At 44.2% G+C, this 25,363-nt stretch overlaps 1 protein-coding gene across 2 annotated transcripts in view; it reads right to left on the bottom strand.

Annotated features, from left to right (window-relative positions):
- Window positions 1-25,363, bottom strand: part of TFCP2L1 (transcription factor CP2 like 1) — a 119,143-nt gene that overhangs the window by 79,546 nt on the left and 14,234 nt on the right. For both annotated transcript variants that reach the window (XM_069616736.1, XM_069616737.1), the window contains exon 2: window positions 22,876-23,024. In XM_069616736.1, coding sequence (XP_069472837.1) covers window positions 22,876-23,024 — 149 coding nt within the window. The remainder of the gene's footprint in view (window positions 1-22,875; window positions 23,025-25,363) is intronic.

Genomic DNA, 25,363 nt, shown 5'->3' with positions numbered 1-25,363 from the left:
GGACCCGACGCATATAATGTATTGTTACCACACAAATTTTAATAATGGCAATGAGAAGGTTAAAACATTAAATTCAATGGTCCACAAAAATATTTTTACAAAAAAGGACAGACCTCTGAATTAAAAACAGACGTTATAAAATGACATATTAATCCGAATGGATTCTGATACACAACAGGTTGCCCGAAGTGTATACTGTTTTTTCTTGTTTTAGCTAGCAATTGTTTGCCTATTACGTATTCCTACGTTTCCTTTGTTTCTTTGTAAAAATATTTTTGTGGACCATGGAATTTAATAATGTTTTAACCTGCTCATTGACTATTAAAATTTGTGTGGTAACAAATAAATTTAATTTGCGTCAGGTCCTGTCTTTAGGTCTTATCCCTTCGTGACCGGCACCTGTACACATAGCGCTGTCTCATTCATATACCGGAACTAGACAGAGTAGACACTGCCAACTGGTAGTTGGACAGTAGTCTACCGGGTTTCCTCATACCATAACAAAATGCTCCATGGAAAGGATTGAGGGACGGAGAAGGCAACGCGGGAAAAATCCTTCAGTTGAACCGTGAGAGAGAGACTCCATGCTTAATTCATCAAGACATGCAAGGGCTGGAAAAAGGATATTATCTGAATAACGGCGAGTTGATTAGAGCTAATAAATGTATTAAAAAACTGATAGATGGAAGATGGGGGTGGGTGCTACCCGACAGGAAGGAGGGCTTTTTAGCCATCTGCTTTGCTCACTCCAAGGAGGAAAAGAATTGCACACAATACCCATGGGAGAAGGATGGCCATCACCAACAGTGGGGCAAGACACTGGAGCAAACCCGATCCACAACTGGGCATCCATATTAAAAGTTTAGTTTTTACCATCAGACAATGTGGGGAAAGATCTCCATTTCATGTGTAATTTTCCCTCCAGTTGTGTACCCAACCTTTTGCTGCTGTTTTGCCAGTGTAGCATAGCCTTAAGCTGCACCCCCCTGGGCTTCCAGGATGTGGGCTGAACTGTCTAGTTGCAATCCACATCCTGGTGCCAGGAGTCTGGTGTGCTTTGTATGACTGGGACCATTGTGGCCTGTGATTGGTTCACATATGGCGTGCCTTTATGTGAGCAGATCTCCCATTGGGTCCTTTCATTTTGGGGCAAAGGCAATTCTGGATAAGAGAAGGCTCCAAACACCAATACCATGTCGATCTCTGGAGTTCACTGAGCGAAGGATCCAAGTATCTTGAAACCAAGAAGCTGAGTCAAGGAATCGCTGGAAGGTTTGGTACCCTGAGCCCGCTAGACCACTCTACATCTGACCGAACTAGAAGTCTGCAAAGGCTCTTCGACCCATTGGAATAGTGGGGCTAACTATTCTCGGCACCTTCATCAAACCCTGCAAGTAAGCCTTTTTGGAAGTGTCCCTGGGCCAGCCAGTGGGCTGACCAGCTTGCGCATGACCTTTGCTCCGAGGAGCCCCTTGAAACATCCCAAGTTCTGTGTTCATGGCACTCGCACTGAATTTCGTACACTTGGCATTCCCAGGTCTGAAGTAAAGAGAGCGCCCAAACAAGAGTACACGCAATTACCACGTCACCCAGCCATGGTGACTTCGCAGGTGCCTTGCTGCTGTGCTGTGTCCTGAAGCCTGCTGCAGTAAAACTGGCCTGATCCATCCACCAAGAGTGGAGAAATCACCTCTGTCCCATTTGGAAATCATCACTAACTTCGCATCTGAAAGCGGCAGAGCGCACAATTGTTGTATTTGAACCTGCAACCGAAGTAGACTCGACTGCTGAAGTTTGGTCCAGAGGGCACCAGTGAGTAATTGCAACCCTTGCCGGTGGCCCCTAGTGCATCCATCCATTTTAACGCACATCAAAATCCCCCCGCCCCCCCCAGGGCCCCTCTCCTTTCCACAGATAGCCTGAGCTATCACTAAACTATTAACCCCAACCCCCCCCCCCTCCACTCCTGGAACCTGTTGGGAGACCCTCCACGAATAGTGGGAACTTATTCTGGATCACCTCACCCACCTTCATGAGCTGTTAGACCCTACACTACCGCGTGCGCCAGCATTGCAAGTACATTTGAGCAATAGGCTCCCCTCTTAGGGACTGGACTGCCTTTCAATTAGGATTGCGATTACTGCATAACTGCCTAAAGATAATTTGCACTGTAGTTTCGTACCCTTGCAGGTTGTGGACCCATTCTGTGAGTTTAGGCCACTTGGTCTTGTTTATATATATTTTAGTAGGATTGTGTAAGTGGTACTGTTAATTATTACAGTGTTTTGAACTTCAAAGGCCTTGAATAAATGCACCTTTATTTTTAATATAGATGCACCAGTTGGAGCGATTTGTAGTGTCCTTTACTCTGAAAGACCTCAATGAGCACACAGTCACCCTCGCCCCTACCGAGACCTAGTCTTGACTGCCGCCAATGCTACCTTGATCGGTCTGGCTTATCCAGAAGGTTACCCTGTTCCAAAACAGACAAGCACTCACTCGTAGGGCAATATTCTTGCTGTTCCCATTATATCCTCTACGATTAATCAATTCAGGTGAAATAGTGAAGCAGTGGAAGAGAAACATGGCAGAAGCTAAGATTCACCTTTATTCGGAATCCATTAAAAATACGATATTAAACATCGAGTGAATTCTTAATAGGCTATGCATACAGGACTATGACCATTGTTAATCCAGTTCATAATGATATACTGGGCCAGGAAGAGCACTATAGAAAAGTCACGGAGCCTGGGTTGAAGAAAATCCGATATTGAAAATAGCTAGAAATTGTGAAAGTACAGAATACATTAAGGCACCAATGCCTACTCGCAAGCTAAAACCCGATTGAGATTACCGACATAGCTGGCAGGTGTGCTGCAGCCCAATGTCATATCTAGGCTCCAACAGTCAGACACGGGTGCCCTCATTGAACTCTAGGGCACTGCCTTGGTCAGGAACCAGAGGGCATCAGCTAGAATTATACCCAATAGTGGCCCTATGGGAAACTTGGGCTGTCGATCCCTTGATATGCAACAGCAGAAACCAAATGCAGATCCCAGCCAAACAAGGGCCACTAAGCGGCCCCAAGGGTGGGTTACTAATTAGCATTGATAACGCTCACAGTAACTCAAATACATGGATCCCCAGACTATGCCTTTACAGGCATTGCCAAGGGGCATTGTTTTGGTAAACATAGCGACATTGTTAATATTTATGATCGGACAGGCATGGCTTTTGCTCAAGAAATTGAGACATGCATTGATTCGATTCTGCAGGCATGAATCCATACCTTATTGGTCGCTGAATGCAAATCTACCACTCCATGAGATAAATGAAATGGAGACTGCCCTGAATACATCAGCAGCATATCTTTAACAAACCACGAGTAACAAAGGGTATAAGATGGAACGATGTTTTAATTGCACATGGTTTTTCATGATCAATGGGAGAAGTCCTGGGACATACCAGATGACTGAGAATCAGATAGGAGCGCCTCCACACTAGATAGTTTTATCCAGGTATGCTTTTTGTGGTTATATTATGCAAGGTCTTAATATTGGAGGAAGGGATGAAAGCAATCATCTACCACTAGCCTCTACCTGTGCCTCAATAGAAAATAAAATGCAGCATAGACTGAACTGATAGTCATTAATAAAGGAACAAATCTGACATCATGGAATCACAAAAGGTTGAGTGAGCGGTAATCTGCTTTTTTTAAAATGAAAGGGAGTATGCATTATGCATAGGCTGTTTGAGGACACAGTCTGAGGCACATTCCCTGCAGAGTAGGGGAGGGGTGAACCGAGGATGCTTGATTCTGCAAGAATATGAGCTACTTATAGCCAAAATAATGGCACATGCTTCCCCTAAGCTACAAGCATAGGCAGGTCACTCAAAACACAGAACGACATACAAAGGAATCCATAAAAAACAGATGCATAATTTATAGACAAGATCTGCGTAATGAAATATGAGACCAGGCTCCTTTGAAGATTACCAACAAATGGTACAGAAACGGGTTAAAGTGAATTGAGGTAGTTATACAAGGTCAACTTTTAATACTTCATAGTTAAAACATGAAAGAAAACGTTCAGACAAACAAATGGACACTTAAATTCAGCCTACCCTACACTGAACGACAACATTGCCCATCTAACATCGTTCAATGAGGGCAATAATGATAGCAACCCAAGTATATTATGCAGGCTTCCCGATTGCCACACTCGTACTTTCCAAAGAGCAGCCGTATAATTTCCCCTCCAATTCAATGCTAACATCTGTAGCTTCAATAAGGAGGTCAGCCAAGAGATGTTTAAGTCTCCAGCTGTGCCTCTCCTCAGTCTACAGTCCTTCATTCCGTGGGATGCTGGACTATGCTCCTGTTATTTCCAGGGACTCAAGAATTTAGTTTTAAATAGTTCCAGAATAATGAGTTGCCCAGAAAAAGTAGTAGGCAACTAGGACTTCTTTCCTGATCCTGGATTGAAGTACAGAGCAGCATTTGTTTTGGTAGCTAGGTTAACAGTCAGCTGCTCTGTGAACATAAAGGCTTTCATAGTTTTCCTGTAGTGACATTAGAGAACATTCGCCAGGGCTCGGGCAATCCACCCATCAGCCATAAACTTAACCTGTACAATGTGAGTGCTTGGCATGAAGTATGTTATGATCAGCTTGTTCAGGCATTCTTCTTTTGCAATAACAAGCTTCCAATGTGCGACCAAGCAACTTTAGTTTAAGTTCCACAAGTAATCAGTAGTAAGTCAAATTCGAAGTAAATTATTTTCATGAATAGAAAGTTATTCATTCAGTAGTCGCCTTGTGGGATATTTTGACCCACTCAGTTGTGCGGAGCTATATCACTTGCTCCATTGGGGCAAGAAACAAGCACAAAATGGCTGCGCTGACTGTGCGCGCCAAAATCTCGAAACTGCGTTTGGTCACAACCAGAAAATGGCTGCACTACCCTACCAACCCCATTTCAGGTGGGGTAAAACAGTACTCACTGCAGGAATGTGCCAGCCTGCTCCGCAACATTTTACATGGAGCAAAGGAAAGACGCGGCATTACTTTGCTGTAAACCCAAAATGCCTCTTTAAAATGTCATCTTTTCAACTTTAAGAAGTGCTGTTTGGTGCCAACTCCTTTCATTTCTTATGAACCACAGTGATTAAAGGGCCCTGTAGTGCCCGGGATCATGAGTCTCAGAGGAACCGGGCCGCATTTCAATGACAGCTCACACCAAAAGTATCTTTGAAAAAGCAACCCAGGGACTTTGTTTTTCATTTTCCACAGGAAACGCAGCTATTTCTTTGCAACATTATCTAAAGAATCAGCTGTCCAGAGAAAGTCTCTAAACAAATGCTTGATACATTTATCCATGCTGCAAACAACTGGCACTCAAGGAAAGGACTAGAGCCAACTAAAATGTGTATTTGCTGCCGGTGAAAACTGAAGAATGTGCTTTTTCCAGAATGAAGAGCAAAACCACCTATTTTTAAAGTATACACATTTAAGAATGTAAAAGGATTTGCTATTGTTAAAAACCCACCTATGAACTGTTTTAATTCCATAGGTTTAAAGTAAAGATTTAAAAAGGTGAAACTCAAAGCTAAACCCAGTCTGAGTTAGTAAACTATATAAAAAAAACCTGCTGACCCCGAGAAAGGGTTGCACCTCAACTGCTGGAACAGGAAAAGGCTAATTGATAGATTGGAGGCTTTGAATCCCCAGGACAATGTGACTTCAAGTCACATTAGACATTGGTCTTTGCCCCAGGCTGAGACACTCACCCTTCCAGTGGGAGGGGCAGAAAGCTTCAATCACAAAGGAGAAGCCCCTTATTCTGCTTCAAAGGAATTGACAAATGACATTTGGTGTTTAAAAAGCTTATTTTGCAACTGAACTTGCAAGACATTTAACTTTGCCACAAGAATGAGGAAAAATCTGAAAGTTGGTAGTTTTAAATCTAATTTTAGGCTATTCATTTGAAGACTTGGTAGGACTCAGTACTGCATAAGGAACAGAAGTTATAAAGAATGCAAACAGAACATTGTGTACACATCCCAGAGGTAAATGTGCATCTATGTATTCGAAATTGGGAAATGTTAAGCCAAATCGTTCATGGTTAAAATTGCCAAAACGTCTCAGAAAGACTAAACCAGGCCCCACAGATGGAATTTTGATAGAAATGTGACCCACAAAATATGCAACCTGTATATTGGATTTTCTCAGAGGTTCTAAATGCATAAATATGTATTTGTGGGAAAGTTAGATTTTGGTTCCAGTGGCTCAGGGAGGTGCCTGGTCATTGTAAAAATCATCCCATAAACATGACATCCTTTTCTGTCATCCAATCAGCGGAGAGCAAGGCAGAAACTGTGCTGCTGTCCAATCCTAGCATTAGGAGGGTGGGTAGTGAGCCTGCCCCTGCCATATACTTTAGTGATGTCATTTGGCATGATAAATAAGGGAACCTCACAGCACACAGACACTGATTCCTGACTCTTCCTAATTTTCTGCATGGCACCCTGTTACTGTTCCCGATTTTCCTTACAAAGCCAAGGCCCCAGCATTGCTGAACTCCTTTTCAGCTATGCCTCAAAATTCAGAAACAAATCCCAAAACCCAAGGGATCCAGTCTCGCTTGCTACTACTACTACTAAGTGCATGCTTGCTGCAAACTCACCATCCCACTGATCACCAGCAACCGGAAGTGCTATCCAGTGCAGTCTGGTGACCAGAACCACCCAGCTGACCTGATCCTGACATATGTACCCCGCTGTCCTTGGTTAGACCCGATCCGTGTGATGACCAGAACCCTTGATGGTCCAAAATCCTAAATTAAAGTGGACTGCAAGTATTAGTAGGAAGCATTAAAAAAATCATAGCATACATTGCCTTGTTCCATCCCAATCTCTAAACCATCCCATCCTTAAGAACTTGTAATATTGCCACAACCATTCTTGAAACCTTGCCTTTGATTCCTTGTGCTAGTGATAACTTCTTTAAATCATTTTGTCTTGTGAAATCCTAAACACTTAACCCTCCCTCGGGTAATTGGATTGGGTCCACCAAGGCGGCGCGGAGGTGCTGGTGTTGGTTTCGCGGATCAACTCCAGAGCTTACTGTGTTTCAATCCGGTAACCTAGCCTGAATGTCCTGGTGTAGAGCCCAACTATCCTTGTAAAAGTTGTTTCGCCCTTTATTTTCCAAAAACACCCCTCATTCAACATTGCATAACTCAAATAGCTACAGACTTCATAACTCTGGAGTATACCCAAGACCCATAGCTACATCCCAACCTAAAAACTGCACTCCAAATTAGTATATTTCACCCGTTTCTCAAAAACAGTGGTTAATTTTAGGCAGGCATCCGCATTTCTGCAAAGTTTTACACATGTGATTCAAAGTGTTTGCTCGAACTATAGCTCATGATTATTAGCATCTTTCCAATGTTACTACCATAGAAATTTATACTGATTCAAGGATTTTAGCACACTTTTTTGCTAAGCCATTTTCGAATGGCATTTTAAAGTGCAAGATTTCAAACCAGTTTTTCTCTTCTCTTGTTTGGGGAGGGAAGGTTGTATTCAAATTCTGTTTGCTGTTCTTTATTCCTGAATACCTGCTGCTTCCTTACATCCGTTTAGAATTGCTTATTTGGGGGTTGAGGAATGTTGCAGGGGGAAATCCTAACATAAAAGCCATCTTTCTAAACAAAGCCAAAAGGGTTCTTTTCTCTGGCGTTTTACATTTTGTGTTGCTTAAAAGTGAATTTAAGTGCATTACATACCATCTGTTATTGTCGCCACATGGCGATTGCTGCTCCCTATTCACAAGTATGTTTGATTTGAATTTTAATCAAATGTTACCTTTACCTTCCAGCCCGATTCCTGGTCCATTGTGACCTGGGGGTATTTTGATAAGGTGTGCGATACGACTGGTATATCACTCAGAATATTGAACCTATAGACATAAAATAAGCATTTCAGCTGTGCGCTGCATACTAGGTTGAGACCAGGGTAAAAGCCTAAGGGTAGCAGACTTATTTTGATAGCTCTGGCATATTTCCAAATACCCATTGCTCTGCCCTGTACAATATAGTAGGTAGGATTTTCACTAGGGCCTAGTCAAGACTCGAGTATCCCACTCCCGTATGGGTAAAGGAACAGATTGCTCTGGCAATTTGGGAGATCTTTCGGTCTCGATGTAATGCACCCCATAGTTTAGAGTCTATAGTAATCCCAGATTAGTCTGAGACTACCTCAATATCCTCCCCATCCACGGCTTCAGCCCTTTCACTTTCTTTTGTGAAAGACTGAAAGCCACGATTTCCATTTTGGAGATTTACTTTTAGGGAATATCCTGCCGAGTAGGATTTCAAAGAAGGTGATAGCCAAGTTCAAGTAGGGCAAGATGATTGTGTAAGCCAGCCACTGTAGAGGGGCATCACCCAATTTAGGGGGGCTGCTGTTAGAATTTGCAATTGCTCCACCTGACAAATACAGATTGAATAACATTGGTGTAATGAGCAGCCCCGTTTGATCCCCTTCTTATGGTTATCCAGTTAGTAATCACGCTGTTGGTACAGACAATAACCCTGATTCGATCATTTAAGTAAATGATCGCATTTAGCAGACCCGATGAGATATTCCAGCTGCACAACTTCCACCACAACCTCCCCCTCCACGGTGTGAAATGCAGTGCTAAAATGTATAAAGTTTACATATTAACTAGGCCTGCTGCAGTGTTTACTAGAGCTAGGCTGTTGATAGTATGGAAGCCTTTTCTGAATCCAGTTTAATTAAAATAGGATGATGTTCTTGGCCTTGGCAAGCAACACCCGTTTAGCTGGTGTGTTCAACATCGCCAGTAACTGGTAATGGAGGATCAGCATGACAGCCTTTTATAGATGCTGTCTCGCCACACCGATAGGATGGTCTGAGTGGTGCTGATCCAATGAGATAACCAGCATAGAGCTTCTACCCAGACTTGTGTCAGTCTTAATGAACAATGTGCAGAGGCCATCAGGGTCTGGATCCCCGTTAGACCCGACATGGCTAATTTGATCCAGGCCAGCAGGTAATTGCCAAAGGGTCCAGTCCCCGGTGGTAAATCAACCATCGAATTCTAAGACGCCCTCCCTCCCAAAGTCAGCTCAATGTGTGAGACCCAGTCCTGCTCTGAAACACCATTAACGTATCTCACCAGAGGTATGTTTCCATTAAGGATATTTTATTGGTGACGTTTGGACCAAGTCACGACACGGGGTGCATTCTACCCGATACTTGTGCCACTTTCAACCATTTGCGATATCTGCTCTTGATGTACTTAACCAAAAGAGCATGATCGGCTGAGTTAAGCAATGTTGGCCAAGCTACAAAGTTCCCTACGAACAGCCCTTTTTTGTCTTGGATATCCTTGTTATAGATATGGCGATTGTTGGCAGAATTACATGCAGTACCCTTTGGACACTACACACAATTAAGACTACAGTTGCAAGCACAATCTCTGGTACAAGCCTGTACTACACAGTTAATGTGGTAGCAATGGCTGAGCAGCCAGACTTCTCAAGAGTAATGTGAGCAGTACAAGATGTTACACAAGGACTTGCAAGCAATCACAGTAGTACAAACACTAGTCAAGGTTTCTTGGTAAAAGAATGTACATTTATTTAGTCATTTGGAAAACATTCCACTAGTAAGAAGCAGCTCAATATCATAATACACTACACAACCATAGGTTTCTGAACAAGTTAGGCTCCCCTGAAGTGGAAGCAAAATGGCACTTCAGTAACTTTCAAAAAGGGGTAGGGTTAAAAGAATTAAAAACACAATTACTTTCATAGGCAGGGCAAATAGTTGTTCACTACAACTGGCAATTCGATTCAATAGGCCTAGGACAAAGGCAATGGTTCAGTCTCTTGGATAGGATAGCACAGTTCTGGTAGTAAACGGTTAAGTCTTTGCCAATTTTCAAGGATGTAGTTTGCCAGAAAGAGTTATATATATGTCGGTTTAGGAGTGAACAAGACTACAAAGTTGGGAAAGTTTCACAAACTTTCACCGCGGCAGAAGGATTTCCACACCGTGTTTGCACAGTACCTTATTGAAAAGCTGTAGCTGAGGCAGTTCCTGCAGATCTCGCTGTTCCTGAGCTCCAGTCGTGGGGACAATGAGTACATCGGGAGGTGCCTGTACTGCCAAGGGAAGAGGCCACAAGCTTGGCTAAGTGTCAGTTTTAAGGTGCGAGTGCCTTAAAGTCCACAAACTGGTATCTTTCTCACTGGCTAGCCAGTTTTCAACAGCACTCGGATGAAAAAAAGCACAAAATAGCACTGAGCTGCCAGGTAAGAATTCACAAATTCTTACCTGGCAGCTCAGAACTACCATATACTGAGATTACCCAATGTTTAGACTTTTTGGGAAAGCCATTAATTCAGATCATTCCTTCTACATGGAAAGGTGTCAACAATGCATTGTGGCATTTGAGACACCTCTGCACGAGGCCCCTTGTTCTTAACACTACCTATCCGAGCAGAAAATGGGGATACTAACATTATTACTTTCAGATGTTAATGTGTTAGGTGGGGGTAAGATGGTGTTCTCAAGCACATTGTTAAGCCCCTTCCTTTACCTTTTAGGCGCAAGATCATTGCACATTATTTCGGACTTTTCTTGCATTTGAACCAGTCAACTGGATTTAGGCCCCTACCTTCATGGCTGGTATTCAGAGATTCCTTGTCTCTACTCTCTTGAAGTTGGTTCATGATCCCCCCACCCCCGCCTCCACACCATGAAGATGGCATGCACATAGTCTCATTAGTTGGTTTAGGGTCCCTGTAATTTTTCAAGAATGTGGTCACCACTCAATCCTTCACATTTAGCTGTACAAGTAGATTTTCCAAGATGCTAAACATCACCACAGACTATCAGAGCTATCTTAAATTGAGTGGCTAAGCTCTCCATTATAGGTCCGCTTGGTGTTAGCCAAGAACTCAGTTCGACATGGTGGTGAGGTTACATTACATGCAGGCCAACGTGCAGTGTGTCCATCCACCAGTGTCTCTACAATATTAGCAGTTGCAAGTTCAGTTCACTGCCTGCCACCTGGTCTATCATATCTGCTTCTGTTTCCAACACCATGTAGCTCGAACAAGTCCAGGCCGTAAAAGCATGGCAATTTTAACCATGAAGATACTGATAATGGCCTCAAGCGCTGTTCAGAGCGGCCCGGCACAAAAGCATTCACCACTTTCAATGGTTTTAAGAAACCAAGGGATGGCAGTGGAGCCAGCAAGTTCTGCTGCCAATTCGGTTTACAGTAACGTTATTTGCAGATGAGGTTTCTCGAGCTAAGTAGTTAGTAATGGTTGTAGTATTCTTGTTCCCCTAGGAGGCATCTCCATAGTTTTTTGGGCGACATGATCTTGATGAGCGTCCTGGACAATTCTGGTCTTCGCAGTTGGTATAGTCACCTGCCTCCGGTAGCAGGGCACCACCTTTGCTCCAGTCATGTAGGGCTGACAGGACAGTTGTGCTTTCGTCCTCTTCACATATAGGTACCAGTGTCGGCACCCGGTCCTTCATGGTTCTTTTGACAGCGACACACTTAGCAGCTTGTGCTGCAGTTTTTATCAGGCAGGACTCAATTCGCAGGAAAACCGTGATTCAAAGGGTTTAGCACAAACCCTGCAGTCACCAATGATTATTCCAGACAAGTTCAGGGCTGGTTTGTTGCAACTTCACCATTAAACAGTTAGACGAGCACGGGTGTCAGCGGCTCAAAGGGCAAAGCTCAACTGTCACCACTCCCACTCTTTATTGTGCGTGCTCATTAATGCTTAGTGCACTGGCCCGCTGTGCTGAATGACTAATAGTGTGTGCTACTCAGTTGGTCCCTTTCATTCGACCCAGCCCCAATCGAAATACTGATTCGGCTTGCAGTAGAGTTTTACAACACCTACCATGTGCAATAAGGCAGCAGTGAGTTAATAAAAGGATAAAAACAATGGAAAATTCTTCATAACAGTTTTATTCATGTGGTGAATGATCAGTTTGGCACGCCATCCTTTTCCCCGCACCCCCTACCCCCAAATGATGCTCTGTTGGTGACGATTCGTGCACATCCAAAAACGTGTTTAAGTGGCCATGGGCCAGATGTGTGATAAGTTGACGCCATACCCATATTAAACCAGAGGACCCATGATTGAGTAGTCCATTGAAGTTTTACATACATTCGTTGGTTATATTGTAGATGGGGCTTTATTATAGCCAACTAGTAAGATGCTTTAAGGATGCAATCAGAAAGAATAAGGAAACGCCTCAGTACCTTTACCCAGTAGTCAATGCTGATGAATTTCCATCACATTAGATCTGTCATTCGAATGACAAGGATGGTGGTGCCAAGTCTTGGCACAGCAATTTGAGCATCTTTCAACTGCATCTGGAGCTGATGTACGAATTCGTAGCCATTTGAAATCTGTATAATCCATACTTACTCTTAGGGCAAATTAGATATGCAATAAAAGCACACCAATATGGCGTTTTTGAGGGATGGTTTGGTGGTTTGTGCAGAATATTTCTCCCCCCAAACACCCCCGCCCCCACCCCGCCAGACTCGGGTCAAGGAGGGTTCCAGCCAAAAGAGCAGTCGTGCTTCACTTATAATGCGTTCTGGCATTTGTATAGCACTTCCTGCTATAGTCGAAGCGCTGCGCCGGGCAGAGAAGCAAAATGAGTATGATGGAACATAGTGGTAGGTAAAATCAAAGTCAGGTAGATGGGAGGCATGAAAGGAAAATGTGAAGTACATGAACTGAACGTACATTGAACTGAATTTATCGTGGAACTACACTGTATTCTATGGGATACAGCACCAAAAAGTTTGCTGATGAGGCGTTTGCAATGCCAGGGTGTATGTCCAGAATGTACTCATCCAGTTTAGCTTGCATGTTATCCAATATTTATACAGAGCCCATAACCACTGGAATGATGGTAAGGCACATGGCCTTGTTCAGAAGGTGACATTGTGACGCTGCCATGGTGCCACAAGACCTTAGTCTCTGGAAAGGAAGGAGAGGTTGGAGGCGTTGATGGAAAGAAATTAGACCCAAAAATGAGTGGGAGGGGAAATGGTTGTCGAAGTAGGGAGGATGATTTCTCAAATGTGGAAGTATGCATGAGTGTGAATCATGTACCTACAGCTCAGAGCAGTTGTATTATGTCTAGAAATGAAATCCGATGGTACTGGCATCACATGGAGACGTGCTGAAGCAGGCCCGGGTAGTGTGGAGGCTCTCACTAGATTAGTTTGAAGACATATCACTAGAAGAGGAAAAGCACTGGGTTTTGCCGAGTGTTGGGGCCAAGAGTGGACTAGTATAGAAGTATGCCTGGGGAGCACATGGGGTAAGCAGAGACATGGACTGGTGTCTACTAAGCTATGGTCTAGGCATAGTTCTGTAATTTGAACAAATACCATTCATAACAAAATAAAGTGGCCAGTTATTCTAGCTAGGATTACCATTACCAACCTAAACAGAACCTTTCTAGTCTTGCAGGATGAACTACACACTAGATGGAAGTATCCAGTTCTTGTGTGCCAACTTACTTCTGATGGGTTCGCCTGAGAGAATTATCCATAGGGATGAACCAAAGATCTGACGACTATGGCGCTTTTGCTCTTGTTACCCACTGATGTGGCAATGTGATGGCATAAGGAATGCTTAGTTTTGGCCCAGTAAGTGTTGATGTGCCGACAGCTAGGACTGTAGCAGCCATCTAGGTTTGTTTGTGCAAGTTGGTAGGAGATTTTAGGGGCAGTTAGTTGGGGAGTAGCCTTACAAGGCAAAACCTGAATTCTACACTCTTGACGGGCACCATTACCCACATTGCCACGGTCACTCCCCATCTCTCCCTCTTTATGGAATAGACACACTGTACCCCATGTGCAACAAGCAGCTGCAAGTTGACAGATGAGGGACAAGGGGCAGTCTGGAATCTTAGCTCATTAAAGAAGGGAGGCTAGAACTTTGGTTCTGAGAAAGATGCTTAAAGTTGACTCCAAGCACCCATTTCACCTTCCTAAGCCTGTTGGTTAGCAGCAGGAGATGCTCCTCAAACTGCAACAGCATACTCGGCTGCTGTGCTGAATGTAAAAGATAAAGTAGACTATTCATACCCCTACGCTAAATAGCTATTGCTAGTAGTAACTCATTACATTGCTATAAAGGGTGGGGGGGGGGGTGAACGGTGATTCTTAGAAGCAAGCCAGTCATGTTATGAATCCACAATACCAATATACAGTCTCCAGTAAATTGTAGTAGACACATTTAAACCATATGCTGAAAATTGTACCTTGAAAAAGGAAGGAGTAACACTTCCATGCCATAAAACTGCATCAAAGACAAAAGTTTAGATGAACATTAGACTTGCTTGTTCACATACTTCTAGGAATGGATTGACCTAAGCAACAATAGACAGCAACTAACATTTCAACGAACAGGAGTGGAGAGGCTCCCTAGAATGCCCCCCCCATGACTGAACATGGCGCCTTAAGAGTACACGCACAATGCCACTCACTATTCGGCCAGTCCCCAGGACAAGTGACTGACACGTATGCAGAAAGAGCCGTTCAAACCATATCCAATCAATGTCTTTATGGATACAGGTGCTTCAACATGGTCATGAACCCAAATGCCTCACTGGAGGACGTTGACTAATGCCGAGGAACCACAGTGCTGACGACATGCCATAGCAACATAGTCACAAAGTACACTTGCAGCCATGCACTCGTTGCACACACGAAGAACATGCCTACACAGTTCTGTAGATAGAGGACATATACATAGTGTCAAACACCTTATATTAGCAAAGTGCAGAAACGCTGACTGCAAGGCAACAAACATGCAGAGCAAGCATGCAGATGCTTATGGCAACTAACTAACTTCAGGCTCACGTAAGGAGCCTGGAAGTATTGTTAGGACAGTTTTGAAGTACAACTAAGGGCTTAGTAAAACTAAGCAACTGAGGCACTACAAGACAGGCAATTACTGTCGTATTCCAGCACGGGGTACCAACAGTCTAAAGTGATGCAGAGTTCCTTCTTTTGCAGCTCGGACCTTTTCTGCTACTAAGAAATCAGACTTTTAACCACCACAGCATCAATCGAGGCCCCACGCGCGATTTCCACTTCGGGCTATGGTCGCCACCAGAAGGAGCTGGGCTGCCAGTCTCAGCCCAGAGGATTAATTTTTGAGGAGGATAATATGGCTTATTTCCGAGAAAGGATGAAGGGTAGTCACATGATGGGAATTCATTACATCCATGGCCTAATTTCTATTGGGACTAATTGCATTTCTTCCACTACCTCCTAAGGGCCTGGCCAATGGGTGATCAAGTAACTGATTTGCCTCTAGTTCTTCTCAAATGCAAAACGCATGCTTCGCACTGAATGGTGCGATTCAGGGTGCAAAATGACTCCCTGGACGCCATGTAACTGTTCAATTACGGAAGAATGCAGCTAGATTAAAACCTGTTGTACAAGTAACTGGCTCAAGAACGGATTTTAAAAAATGCATTTAGTCAATTTCCTACTTGGAACCAATGGTGCAAAGATAGCATAGAAGGGAAAAAAATGAGTGAACACCAACTTAAGGAAAACTAAGCAGGTGCATGCCAAGGGTGTATTTCCCAATGTACTTGGGAAGTATGGCATTACACTCAGCATATACCACGGAGGCAGCTACAGATTAACATGGTTCAGAAAATAAAAACGGACCCTCTAGTGGTGAAGAAATTGGGGCACATGGGGCCACAGTAAAACCCCCTTAGACGTATGGTTCAGGGTTAAATAGCTTTTAATAAAGCAAGAAAGCTGACTAGCAGATATGGAACAAAGGCAGCTGTCCCACTGCAAAATTGGTGATCCCACCCCAACCCCACCCCCCCCCCCCCCCCCGCGGATTCTACTCCCTTCTGGCCCTTCCCAAAAAAAGCAATGGCCCAATGCAGAGGCACTGCAGGGTTATTCTGTATTCATCTGGCCACTCTGCCGTCCGAAGTGTGACACAAGAAAATGGTCAGTTTGACGGGAGAAAATAAAAAAGGGGGTCGTTTTTCAACATCAGAAAAAGCTCTACGGCCCATTTAATAGTTTAATTAGATTAATTTTAGTATATTTCTGTCATCTAAAACTTTTGCGACTTGCAAAATACTCTCAATCCTGGAATAGACAGCCCTTTTTCATTTTCACCCATGGAGGTAAAAATAAATTTTAAAAAAATTAACAATCGAACCTACGTGCTCAAGTATTAGAGCACTTAAGACAATATTTTATTCTCTAAAGAAATTCCCCCCCTGGTATTTGGTAGGCACCGGATGGGATTAAGTACCTTGGCATGAATCGCTGCAAAATCCTATCTTCTGAAAGACAATTACTTGGCAATGGAGGAGTTTTTGGCAGGCAGACTGAGACAGGGCACTTCCACTGATGGATGGTAAACTGACCTTGGCAAATATATACCTTTTTTACCAATTTCCCAGTATGGCCTGGCATGCACAAATCCATGGGCTCTCTGCATAATTCTTGTGGCATTCGGGAGCGGTCCTGAAAAAAGTGATCGATGACTCCCCATTATGATAAATGGGGGTAGAAAGTCATGGCCCCAAAATGAGCAATATTGGGGGGCGGCACAAGCTCAATTTGCTACTTACTAGCATGACGAGATGCTGCAACCGCCCCATAGCAAACTGGAGCTCTTAGCTGCTGCTAGAACCAAACACCCCAATCATGGGCCGCAAGTACTAAGGATTGCCGGTTTCATTCAGTTTCCTCTACGTTGATAGCCTTTTGCTTGGAATGCCAAGGTACATCCATATTATAAATGGCTTCCGCTGTGGAGGTTTCTGGTCTTGATCATACCTGGGACGTCACATTGGCAGCTCAGTAAACACTTGTGTACGAGCGCGATAGAAATAAAATATCAATCAGTGGGAATGGCTAAGCTATAAGGCAATGGCTGATAATTCCCAACTCCATTGACATGGCAGCAGGAACACTGGCACAGTGGTGGAACTTATGCAGTACTACAGAATAAGTGCAGCAATGCAGTCACTGTGGCCATGTTACCCATCGGAACCCCTTGAAACTGAGGAGTTAGCATATATTGCCAATTAGAGTGGTAGTCAGCTACTCCACATACAAAAATAAACAACCACCCTCGAACTTGGGGCCACACAATGGCTGGTCTGACAATTTGGGGGGTTGAACTAACTGATATTCAATGGAAGCGAATGTGTGAGCATACCAAAAAGGTTTTAAATTTAGATGCATGCAGTATAAATTACTAGACTGTACTATACCTCCATGAAACTTCGGATGTACCAGGGTGTGGAGCACAGTTGTCCCAGATATTGTTATGGCCAAGCTGACCACATGCACATGTTTTGGTCCTGTACATAACAGGAAACATTTTGGGGGTAGATATTCCCTTGGAACGCTCCAGAGCCTATGCTCATTTGTGAATACAGGGTGTACGATTGCCTAGAGATGTATATTGTTGCAAGAACGGCACCCCACCCAATGTCAAAGCCTGGCTGGCGGGACTAAGATGGGCCCAAAACTGAAACTTACTTCCTACACCCCGCCCAACTGATGTATGGTCCGAGTTAAAGACCTACCTGACCAACCTAGCCATTGCTCAACAAGTACCTACAGGTCTAACCAAAGTTTGATTTCTCGGCAAAGACTAATGCGCATTAGATGGTTCTCCATTTTCGTGTTCATTTACACAATTCAAATGCCAAGTACTGTACTCTGTTCTTTTGCCAAATTTAAATCTGCCCCAAAAAGCTCTCCATTATAAATCAGAGGCCCCTTTCGTTTAGCTAGATACGAAGCCTCTTGTGAAAAAGGCCCGATGGAGGCGGCCGAATGGCGAAATTAGAAAATGAGGTATTCACCATGTACAATGAAGTAATAGGATTATGGAACACCCAATCGCTGTAGATGTGAAGGTACTAGCTAATGCCCAGTTAAGCACTTCCGGGAACCTTTTCATTTCAAGTCAGGTATCAGAAGGTTGGAACCACCACAAGTGTGTGATCGAAATGGGTCCAGAAAAAACACAAGTATTCAATTCTACTGCAGACCTTTGGTGATGTACCTACTAGTTTATGGACTAGTTGAAAGCCCCAAAACCTCTCCCCTCCTTGCACTCCCCCGGCCCCTCTCGACTCTGCTTCTGGCAGGTCTAGAGGGTTGTGTTTTACATCAGCTTTCCCACAACAGGCCATGCTTTAAAACCAAAGCTAGGGCGACGCTTGCCTCATAGAATCTTCCCGCTTCCATTAATGTAGGATGGTGTCTAGGAAGGGGGGGTGGGGGGATTAGAGACACTGCTAGGACCCTCCACAAGCGCCACTATAATATAGTATAAATTGAATAGAAGCCCTGGACGCTGGGTGAACGATTAAGCTAACAAACTGAAAAAAGGATCTACACGTAGTGGGCATGTGCCCTTATACAGTCACACAGCCTGGAATGGTTGTACCTCAGCAGGCCTGCTCCTGAAGTGGTAGACAAAACGTTTTGGACCGCATTAAGATTCTCGTTGGTGTGTGCGTTTATAGGGACTTAATGCAAACCTATCCTCTGTAGAGCCTAATGCTTGATTCCAAGCACTGTAATAACAGGTGACATTCCATCCCCCTGCCCCCCCAATTTCGAACCTCTGAGAAAAAAAAAGCCATGTGGGCCTTGCCACAGTTACAGCAAGTGCAAAGCTCGCCCCATGTGAGAGGCCAGCACTTGTGAGCTAGCCACATACGCAGTATTGTGGCACGCATAGAGCAACGCTTGCATTTGCAGCAATCCAGACTGCTACCATGTTCTGCCCAAACGAGACCCTTTGAGCGATTGCAGGGGAGGTGGGGTCTTTATTCGTATTCATCCATTTGTAATGCACAGACAGCCCGCAGACATCAGGGCGCTGATAAAAGCACATTAGACATGACGAGAAGAGACAATTTATCCTAGGAGAAGGCACTAATTCACTTCAAGATTAAGGTTTGCAGATTTTAGTCTAAGTACTGGTGGCAATGTGTTTGCAGGGAACAATCTTCCTGGGCCACTTGTACGTTTGATACTACGTGCCTGTACGGGGGAGCGAAGGGTTCTGGAGTGAAGATAGGGAGGTGATGTACTCCGGGGGGGGGGGGGGGGGGGCTGTGCCAAAGAGGCAGCGATTGACTATAGTGCCCATTTTGAAAAGTATGCGCTCCTGTATTGGCAACCAACGGCAGTCTCTTCTGTGGTCCATGTTAGGGAGAATTTTCTTATAAGGCTAATTTCCCAAACCTAGTGAGTCCCCCAGCAGCTTTGCTGGATTTTTGGGGTTTGTTTTCTTCTCCTGCTAAGAGTGAGACTCTTTTCCTCCCACTCTTAAGCATGATTTGTGTTATGTCTTGGACTGTGTGCTTATGGGCTATGGGGTATTCTTTCGGCTCCATAGGGTATCATCTATTTCTTATGTGTGTTACACAGCACCCTCAGTGCAGTAACACAGGGTTGTCATAGTGACCACCAAACAGACTCCATACCCTGGGACTGACACTGTCTCCCAGGGCATGTAAAGTCACCATTGACTTCTACTAGTCCTAAATTGTGAACAGAACCAGTACAAACCATCATATTGTGGAAGTACTGGAAGGGGTTAATTATATTGCCCCTGGGTCTGTTTTCAAGGGGGGCCTTTCCAGTCTCCCCATGTCAAGTTTCTGGCTGGTGGCAGTGGTTACCACACGAAATATTCCACTGGAATATTCTCAATGGGATTTTCCCATTGATTTTAAATGCACCACTTTTTGGTGCAATGTTAAAGATACCGCCGGTTTATTTATTTAATATTAAACCAACGGTTGGGTCTTCTAAAATGGTGTTCGTGTCCGTCTCTGTAACTATGACCAAGGTCGAGCCCTTTGTTCCACTTTTTGGCGGGCTTCTCCACAGAAGCCCTCCAAATGGTGCCACTCTGACTGGGTTCCACAGGATGGGTGGGGAGGGGAATTGGCACCCTGGACGGCGTTACCTTAGCAACTCAAGTCGCACTCTGTTCTGATTGGGCCAGTGGTGAGCCGCCCGGCTCACCACTTAGCATGTTTGAGTGACAGCTAGGCTGTCAAATGGGGGTTTTTCTGCATAAAAGCAGGGCCTTGGGACTGACTGGAACTTCAGAAGTCACCACAGGACCCAAGAATCCAAAGAGGGAAGAAGCTGAGCCATCTGCAACGACGACACCACCGGTGAAGCCCTGCTGCAACTACCTCACCACTTTCCCGACGACAAGAGATCTTTTGCTGGACGAGTCTTCTTCCTCTGAGCTGGTGGGACCAACCAGTTCGCCCTTTTCGCCTTCCAAAGAAGTCTCTTGGTCGAATCGCCCATGCCAAGCACCCCGGCGGCCGGATAGCCAAGCTTCACCACTTTGACCGCAAATAAAAGGAATGCACCTTTTATCGACGAACTCCACGGCTGGTTTCATCCCTTGCAGCGCAACGACTCCACGTTTCTCCTCGACGAGATCTTCTCTTCAAAGTTCTGGTGACAAAGTTCTTCTCTTCAACTGGTCGAAACAATGAACTGCAACCACTGCCAGGCACAACTGCCAGGCACAACTGCCACGGCTGGAGCTTCGTCTCTTTAAGGTACTATGTCCTGCTTGGCCTCCCTTTCTTCGGTTTGCCCAAGGTGACCGTTAAATCCTTGGCTTTCCAACTGGGTTGGCCCCAGACCATCTAACTTTACCTTCTTGAATTACCCCAACCTCTTTTGAACATTCTACAAAGACTTAGTGCATTTTAAACCGTGTGATCCTGGCCACATTTCGCTTTGCTCCATTTAAAGTGGACCTGGCCTATGAACTTTGGCTCTACAGTATATACTGCCTTCTTTCCCTTGCTGAGAACTCTTATTTCTATGCTCTGCCTTTTTCTCTCCCTTTAACTAAACTATTGGAGTGCCATCAGGTTAAGCGCTCACATCCGTTTAACAAATTGTGGTGTTAACTCTGACTTGTCTAATAGCTATCAAGGGAGGTGTGTATACTTTATCAGACTGTTTTAACTTGCTTTTGATTTAGAGTGCTAGTATATTGCCTAAAGTGTGTTTTAAATAAATACATACTTTTTATACAAAGCTCTGGTCAGTGTTTGTTTGCCCTACTGTGTTTTTAGCCCTATTGTGCATACTCTATATACTATCCTGCTCTTCTTGAGAGAAGTCTGACTGCTCAGCCACAGCTACCAGGTAAATCTGGGTGGTACAGACGGTACCAATTGGGTTTACTGCTTACTCCTGTAGTCTTAATCTTTTTTGCAGTGTTCCCCCAAGGGAACTGCACAGGATTCTGCCTAACAGTCCAAAATGTAGGTTCTTCTAGAAACTTAGACAATGCGTACGGCATCGTTTTGAATGATCCGACACCAAGGTCGAAATGTGAGGCTTAATTTGGAGTTACAGTAGTGTAGTCTGGTCAATACAGTTGCTCGAGCGATGGTGGCGCAATTCCCCTCTAATTTAGGGGCGGATGTTCCCGAGTAGGCATAGGTGGCAATTGTAGGTTTGACTTACATAATGTAAGTGGGCATCTGCATTTAGGGTGGTTTCCAATTGGATTCCCAGTGTTTTAACCTTCTGTTGGACGATTTTGTTGTTGCTCATTTGCAGTCTGCACCAAGTTCGCTCTGGGCATGTCGTGAGCCAAAGATCAGGAGCTCAGTTTTGCTGCCATTTAGACAAAAAATTCAGACATCCAGTTTTCGATTTGACCGTAGATGTTGGTTAGGGTGGTTGAATCTTTGGGATGTCACCACTAATTTGCACCACTAGTTGGGTGTCGTCCGCATAGTTTGTAAAACAAATGCACCTAGGTTGTCTAAGAATGTTCAAAGTGATCAGAGAGGCATGCACCCCACACATGATGGGCACTGATGGAGAGAAGACTAATCCCCACTGAATTCTAGACTGGAAACAGCCAACAGCCTCTTCCGAGTATTTGCCAATATCAGTGTGTAGAAGACATTCATGATCCTTCATATCGAAAGCTGCGGAATACTACAACAGTATCAGCATCCGAGCTTTCCCTTCATCCATGATTTTTAGCATATGGACTGGAGGTCCACAAGGGCTGTCTCAGTGGTAAAGGATGGACAGAAACCAGATTGTCCGTTATGGAGGACGTTATTCCTTTCCATGTATGCCTGGAGCTGTGTGGTAGCAAATTCATCTAGGATATTAAATAGAAATTGACAATTTCTAATTGGTCTCAGGTTACTTGTGGGTCTGTTAACAGACAAGTAGGTTTATTTTAAATACTCATTTCCGTAAAGCAATCACAATGTTTTGACCCCCTCACCTCCAATGTTGCCCAGTCATCAAAATAACCCATTCATGGCATGACTGAGATGCACAGTAACCGGAGCCAACAGAAAGGACTTGGATAGTAAGTGCTCAACACTCCATTTACCCCAGGAGTGGACACAAATAGGGCAACTACCAGTAGTACTGTAGGCCTCAGTGAAGGGCGTGGCTGGTACCTTTGGAGCTTACCATGTCGGGAAGACTAAGCATCCTCAAGTCTTAAATGCCATTAAACGTACAGTAAAGCAGCAGCTGAATTAGCCATCAGATTACCTAGATCCTTTATGGTGCAACAGGCTAATGAGTGGCCAAGCCCTTCAAGAAGGACACCTTTAGTGGCAAAGATAAAAGCATGCACACAGACGTACCATTCGAATCATTTACCCAATAAATTTGGAGTTTGCCAGGAAAACATACATGCTCAACAACCCACAGATTATGGCACCAGTAACTCACCTTGGTTAAGGTAAGTCAGGGTTTCTTCATGTAGCTTGACTGCCGGTGAAGTGGATGAGCAAAGCACGTACTGAAAGGGACTCAGTTTGCCGTGATCAGGAGATAGCCGATGCTCCTCTTGTTTGAAGATTGGCAGTGCAAGAACATCACTGGAAGAAAACCACTGCCAGTTAATTTTCAAACTAAAAACATCCTACTACCACTGAAACTTGCAGGCATTCTATAAATCCCGACCCGTTATTGCGGCTGACCAAATGTAATGCGGATGTTAGTGTATGCCATGTGCCCCAGTTTTATAGCAGATCACAAAATCCTCACTTCAGACCACTTGCTCCAATTATAACAATTTTAACTTATGCCTCAAAAATTCTCTTTTTAAGGCTCCAATCGTAACATTTTAGAATTTTCCCAGCTATTAAAAACGATTCCTACAAATGCAATCCAGGTTAATCTTTCCATTGCAGCACTTGGGTTACATGGGGTGGCAGGAGAAAGTTTCATCATTGCACCTAGAAACGAGTGCAGAAAAATCCATGTTTGCTATAGTATACTCTAGGTCATGCCTAGAGGACTCGTTTTGCTAAGCCCGTGCGCACACTATACTCCATGGCTTTCATTTGCTTGCGTCAGAGTGAAAGGTGGTCCTAGTTTTCCCCTTCGTGCTGCCTCTGCAACTCGCCAGATAAACCCAACTGAAATGAAAGAGCTGTGGTGTGTGTGAATGAAGCAGCTGCCGTGGTTAAAAAGACCTTGTAAAAGAAAATTATTCCAAGTGCTACTCAATATGGCTACAAGAGTCACTGGCTTGTCTGCAATGTGATTGCATGTAGAATGGATCATATTTAGCGTGCCATAATTCATAGAATGAGGCTTTATCGGCACTTACGGCTATCAAGGGTTGCTGACTTGGATGTTTTAGCTTTTGTGCAACGTGTAACCAATTCAAATTTGAAACACTTTAATCATAAGCATGGTGTTCAGATCGAGGCCATTAACCCAAATAAGCCATTCCTAGTTTGGCTGAATGAGTGATCTTGGTTCCCTTTAAAGTCAGTCCTCGGTTTAGTTGCGACACATGCCAATCCCAGTGTGGTGGTAGGTGACAATAACCACATCAGTGCAGCTTCCTGCAGAAACACCATCACATCAGAGACCTATGTTCGTCTACTTGCGTTAGGGGAGTGCCGACGTAGTTATAGAAAACTCATGTTGGGACAACTCGGCCCATGACCATATGGACGACCACCCCTCCCTTCACAGGCTGGGCTATAAGACTGGTCATGGGCATGGTCCATTTACCAGTACTCTTATCAATTGCAGCACTAGACCAACATCCAAGTGTTATTGCGCAAGTAGTTTCATGGTATAGGGCATGCAGTCTTTGCTGCTTCAGTTAGGACTGCATGGCTTGGAGTGCTCTGCAGCCAATCCACGAGTTCAGGGGCAGAATTTTATTACACCAGTAAAGCCCTTACTAGATTATCCATGTTCGCTCAAAGATCACAGCTTAGACTAAAAACCAAAAAACCACTCTTAACAGGTTGATTTTGGTCAAAGTTTTCCTCATCTGTACAGTTATTTTTTCTGCCAAATCACAATATATGACTGGCAGTCGTCGACACAAAATACCCATTAAAGTGGATAATACATTGTACACTGGAATCCACCAATCGCAGCAAGTGAATCAGCCCTCTGACCCAAAAGGTCTTCATGAGATCTAGCAAACACCTTCCAACCATATCTATGCCGGCCATCCTCAGTGGAAGATCTGCACTGAAGTCATGAAGTTCCAGTGCACAGTGTGCACTACAACTACTTCCACAATGTGCTACCCTGTGCTTACCCGATTCAGATCTTTTCTGTAGATTTACAGAAAGAGGTCCAGCTGATCATGAACTTATTCCTACAGTGATGGATGGCCGCTGGTAGCCCTCTGACCTTGTTCTCAGGCGTCAGAAGTACATTAAGCAGCACCCTCAAGGAAGACTGCATGGAGGTAATGGAATAGCAAAGTGCACCAGGCACCACCACCACCACCAGGCACGTGTGCTTTGGAGTAGGGAAAAGGGAGCACGTGATCACAAGCAGGTAAAGTTTGCATATGCAGTTACACCATTTTCAAATATGAGTATATGTAAACAGGATACAATAATGGTGAGAGGGTTTGTGGTCTCCAGGCTTTCACGTGGTTCTGAACAGTGGAGTGGGGTGAAGGGACTAGAGAGACATTATATTGTTGCAGATTAAAAGGTTACCTCTCAGTTTGTGTCAGGGAGTCTGTGCCGAGTAAATTGGGTGAAAAAAAGTTAATGGTTGGGACCTTTGAGCGCTACATTTTTTGAATGTGTTAATTTGAGGTTTTCCTTGCTTTCGGGGATGTGGATACTTCAGAGTACATGAGTTACATGATTTGGTTTCTTTTTTTTAACTGAAGTAGGCTATTTCGTTTTAACTGACTGAGCGGCTCTTGGTGTACCTACTGAAAAAA

The sequence above is a fragment of the Ambystoma mexicanum genome, chromosome 9, assembly GCF_040938575.1.
Source record: "Ambystoma mexicanum isolate Mex_15411 chromosome 9, UKY_AmexF1_1, whole genome shotgun sequence".
NCBI lineage: Eukaryota > Metazoa > Chordata > Amphibia > Caudata > Ambystomatidae > Ambystoma > Ambystoma mexicanum.
The sequence above is the reverse complement of the archived record's forward strand: the minus strand, read 5'-3'. Positions and strand labels throughout refer to the sequence as shown.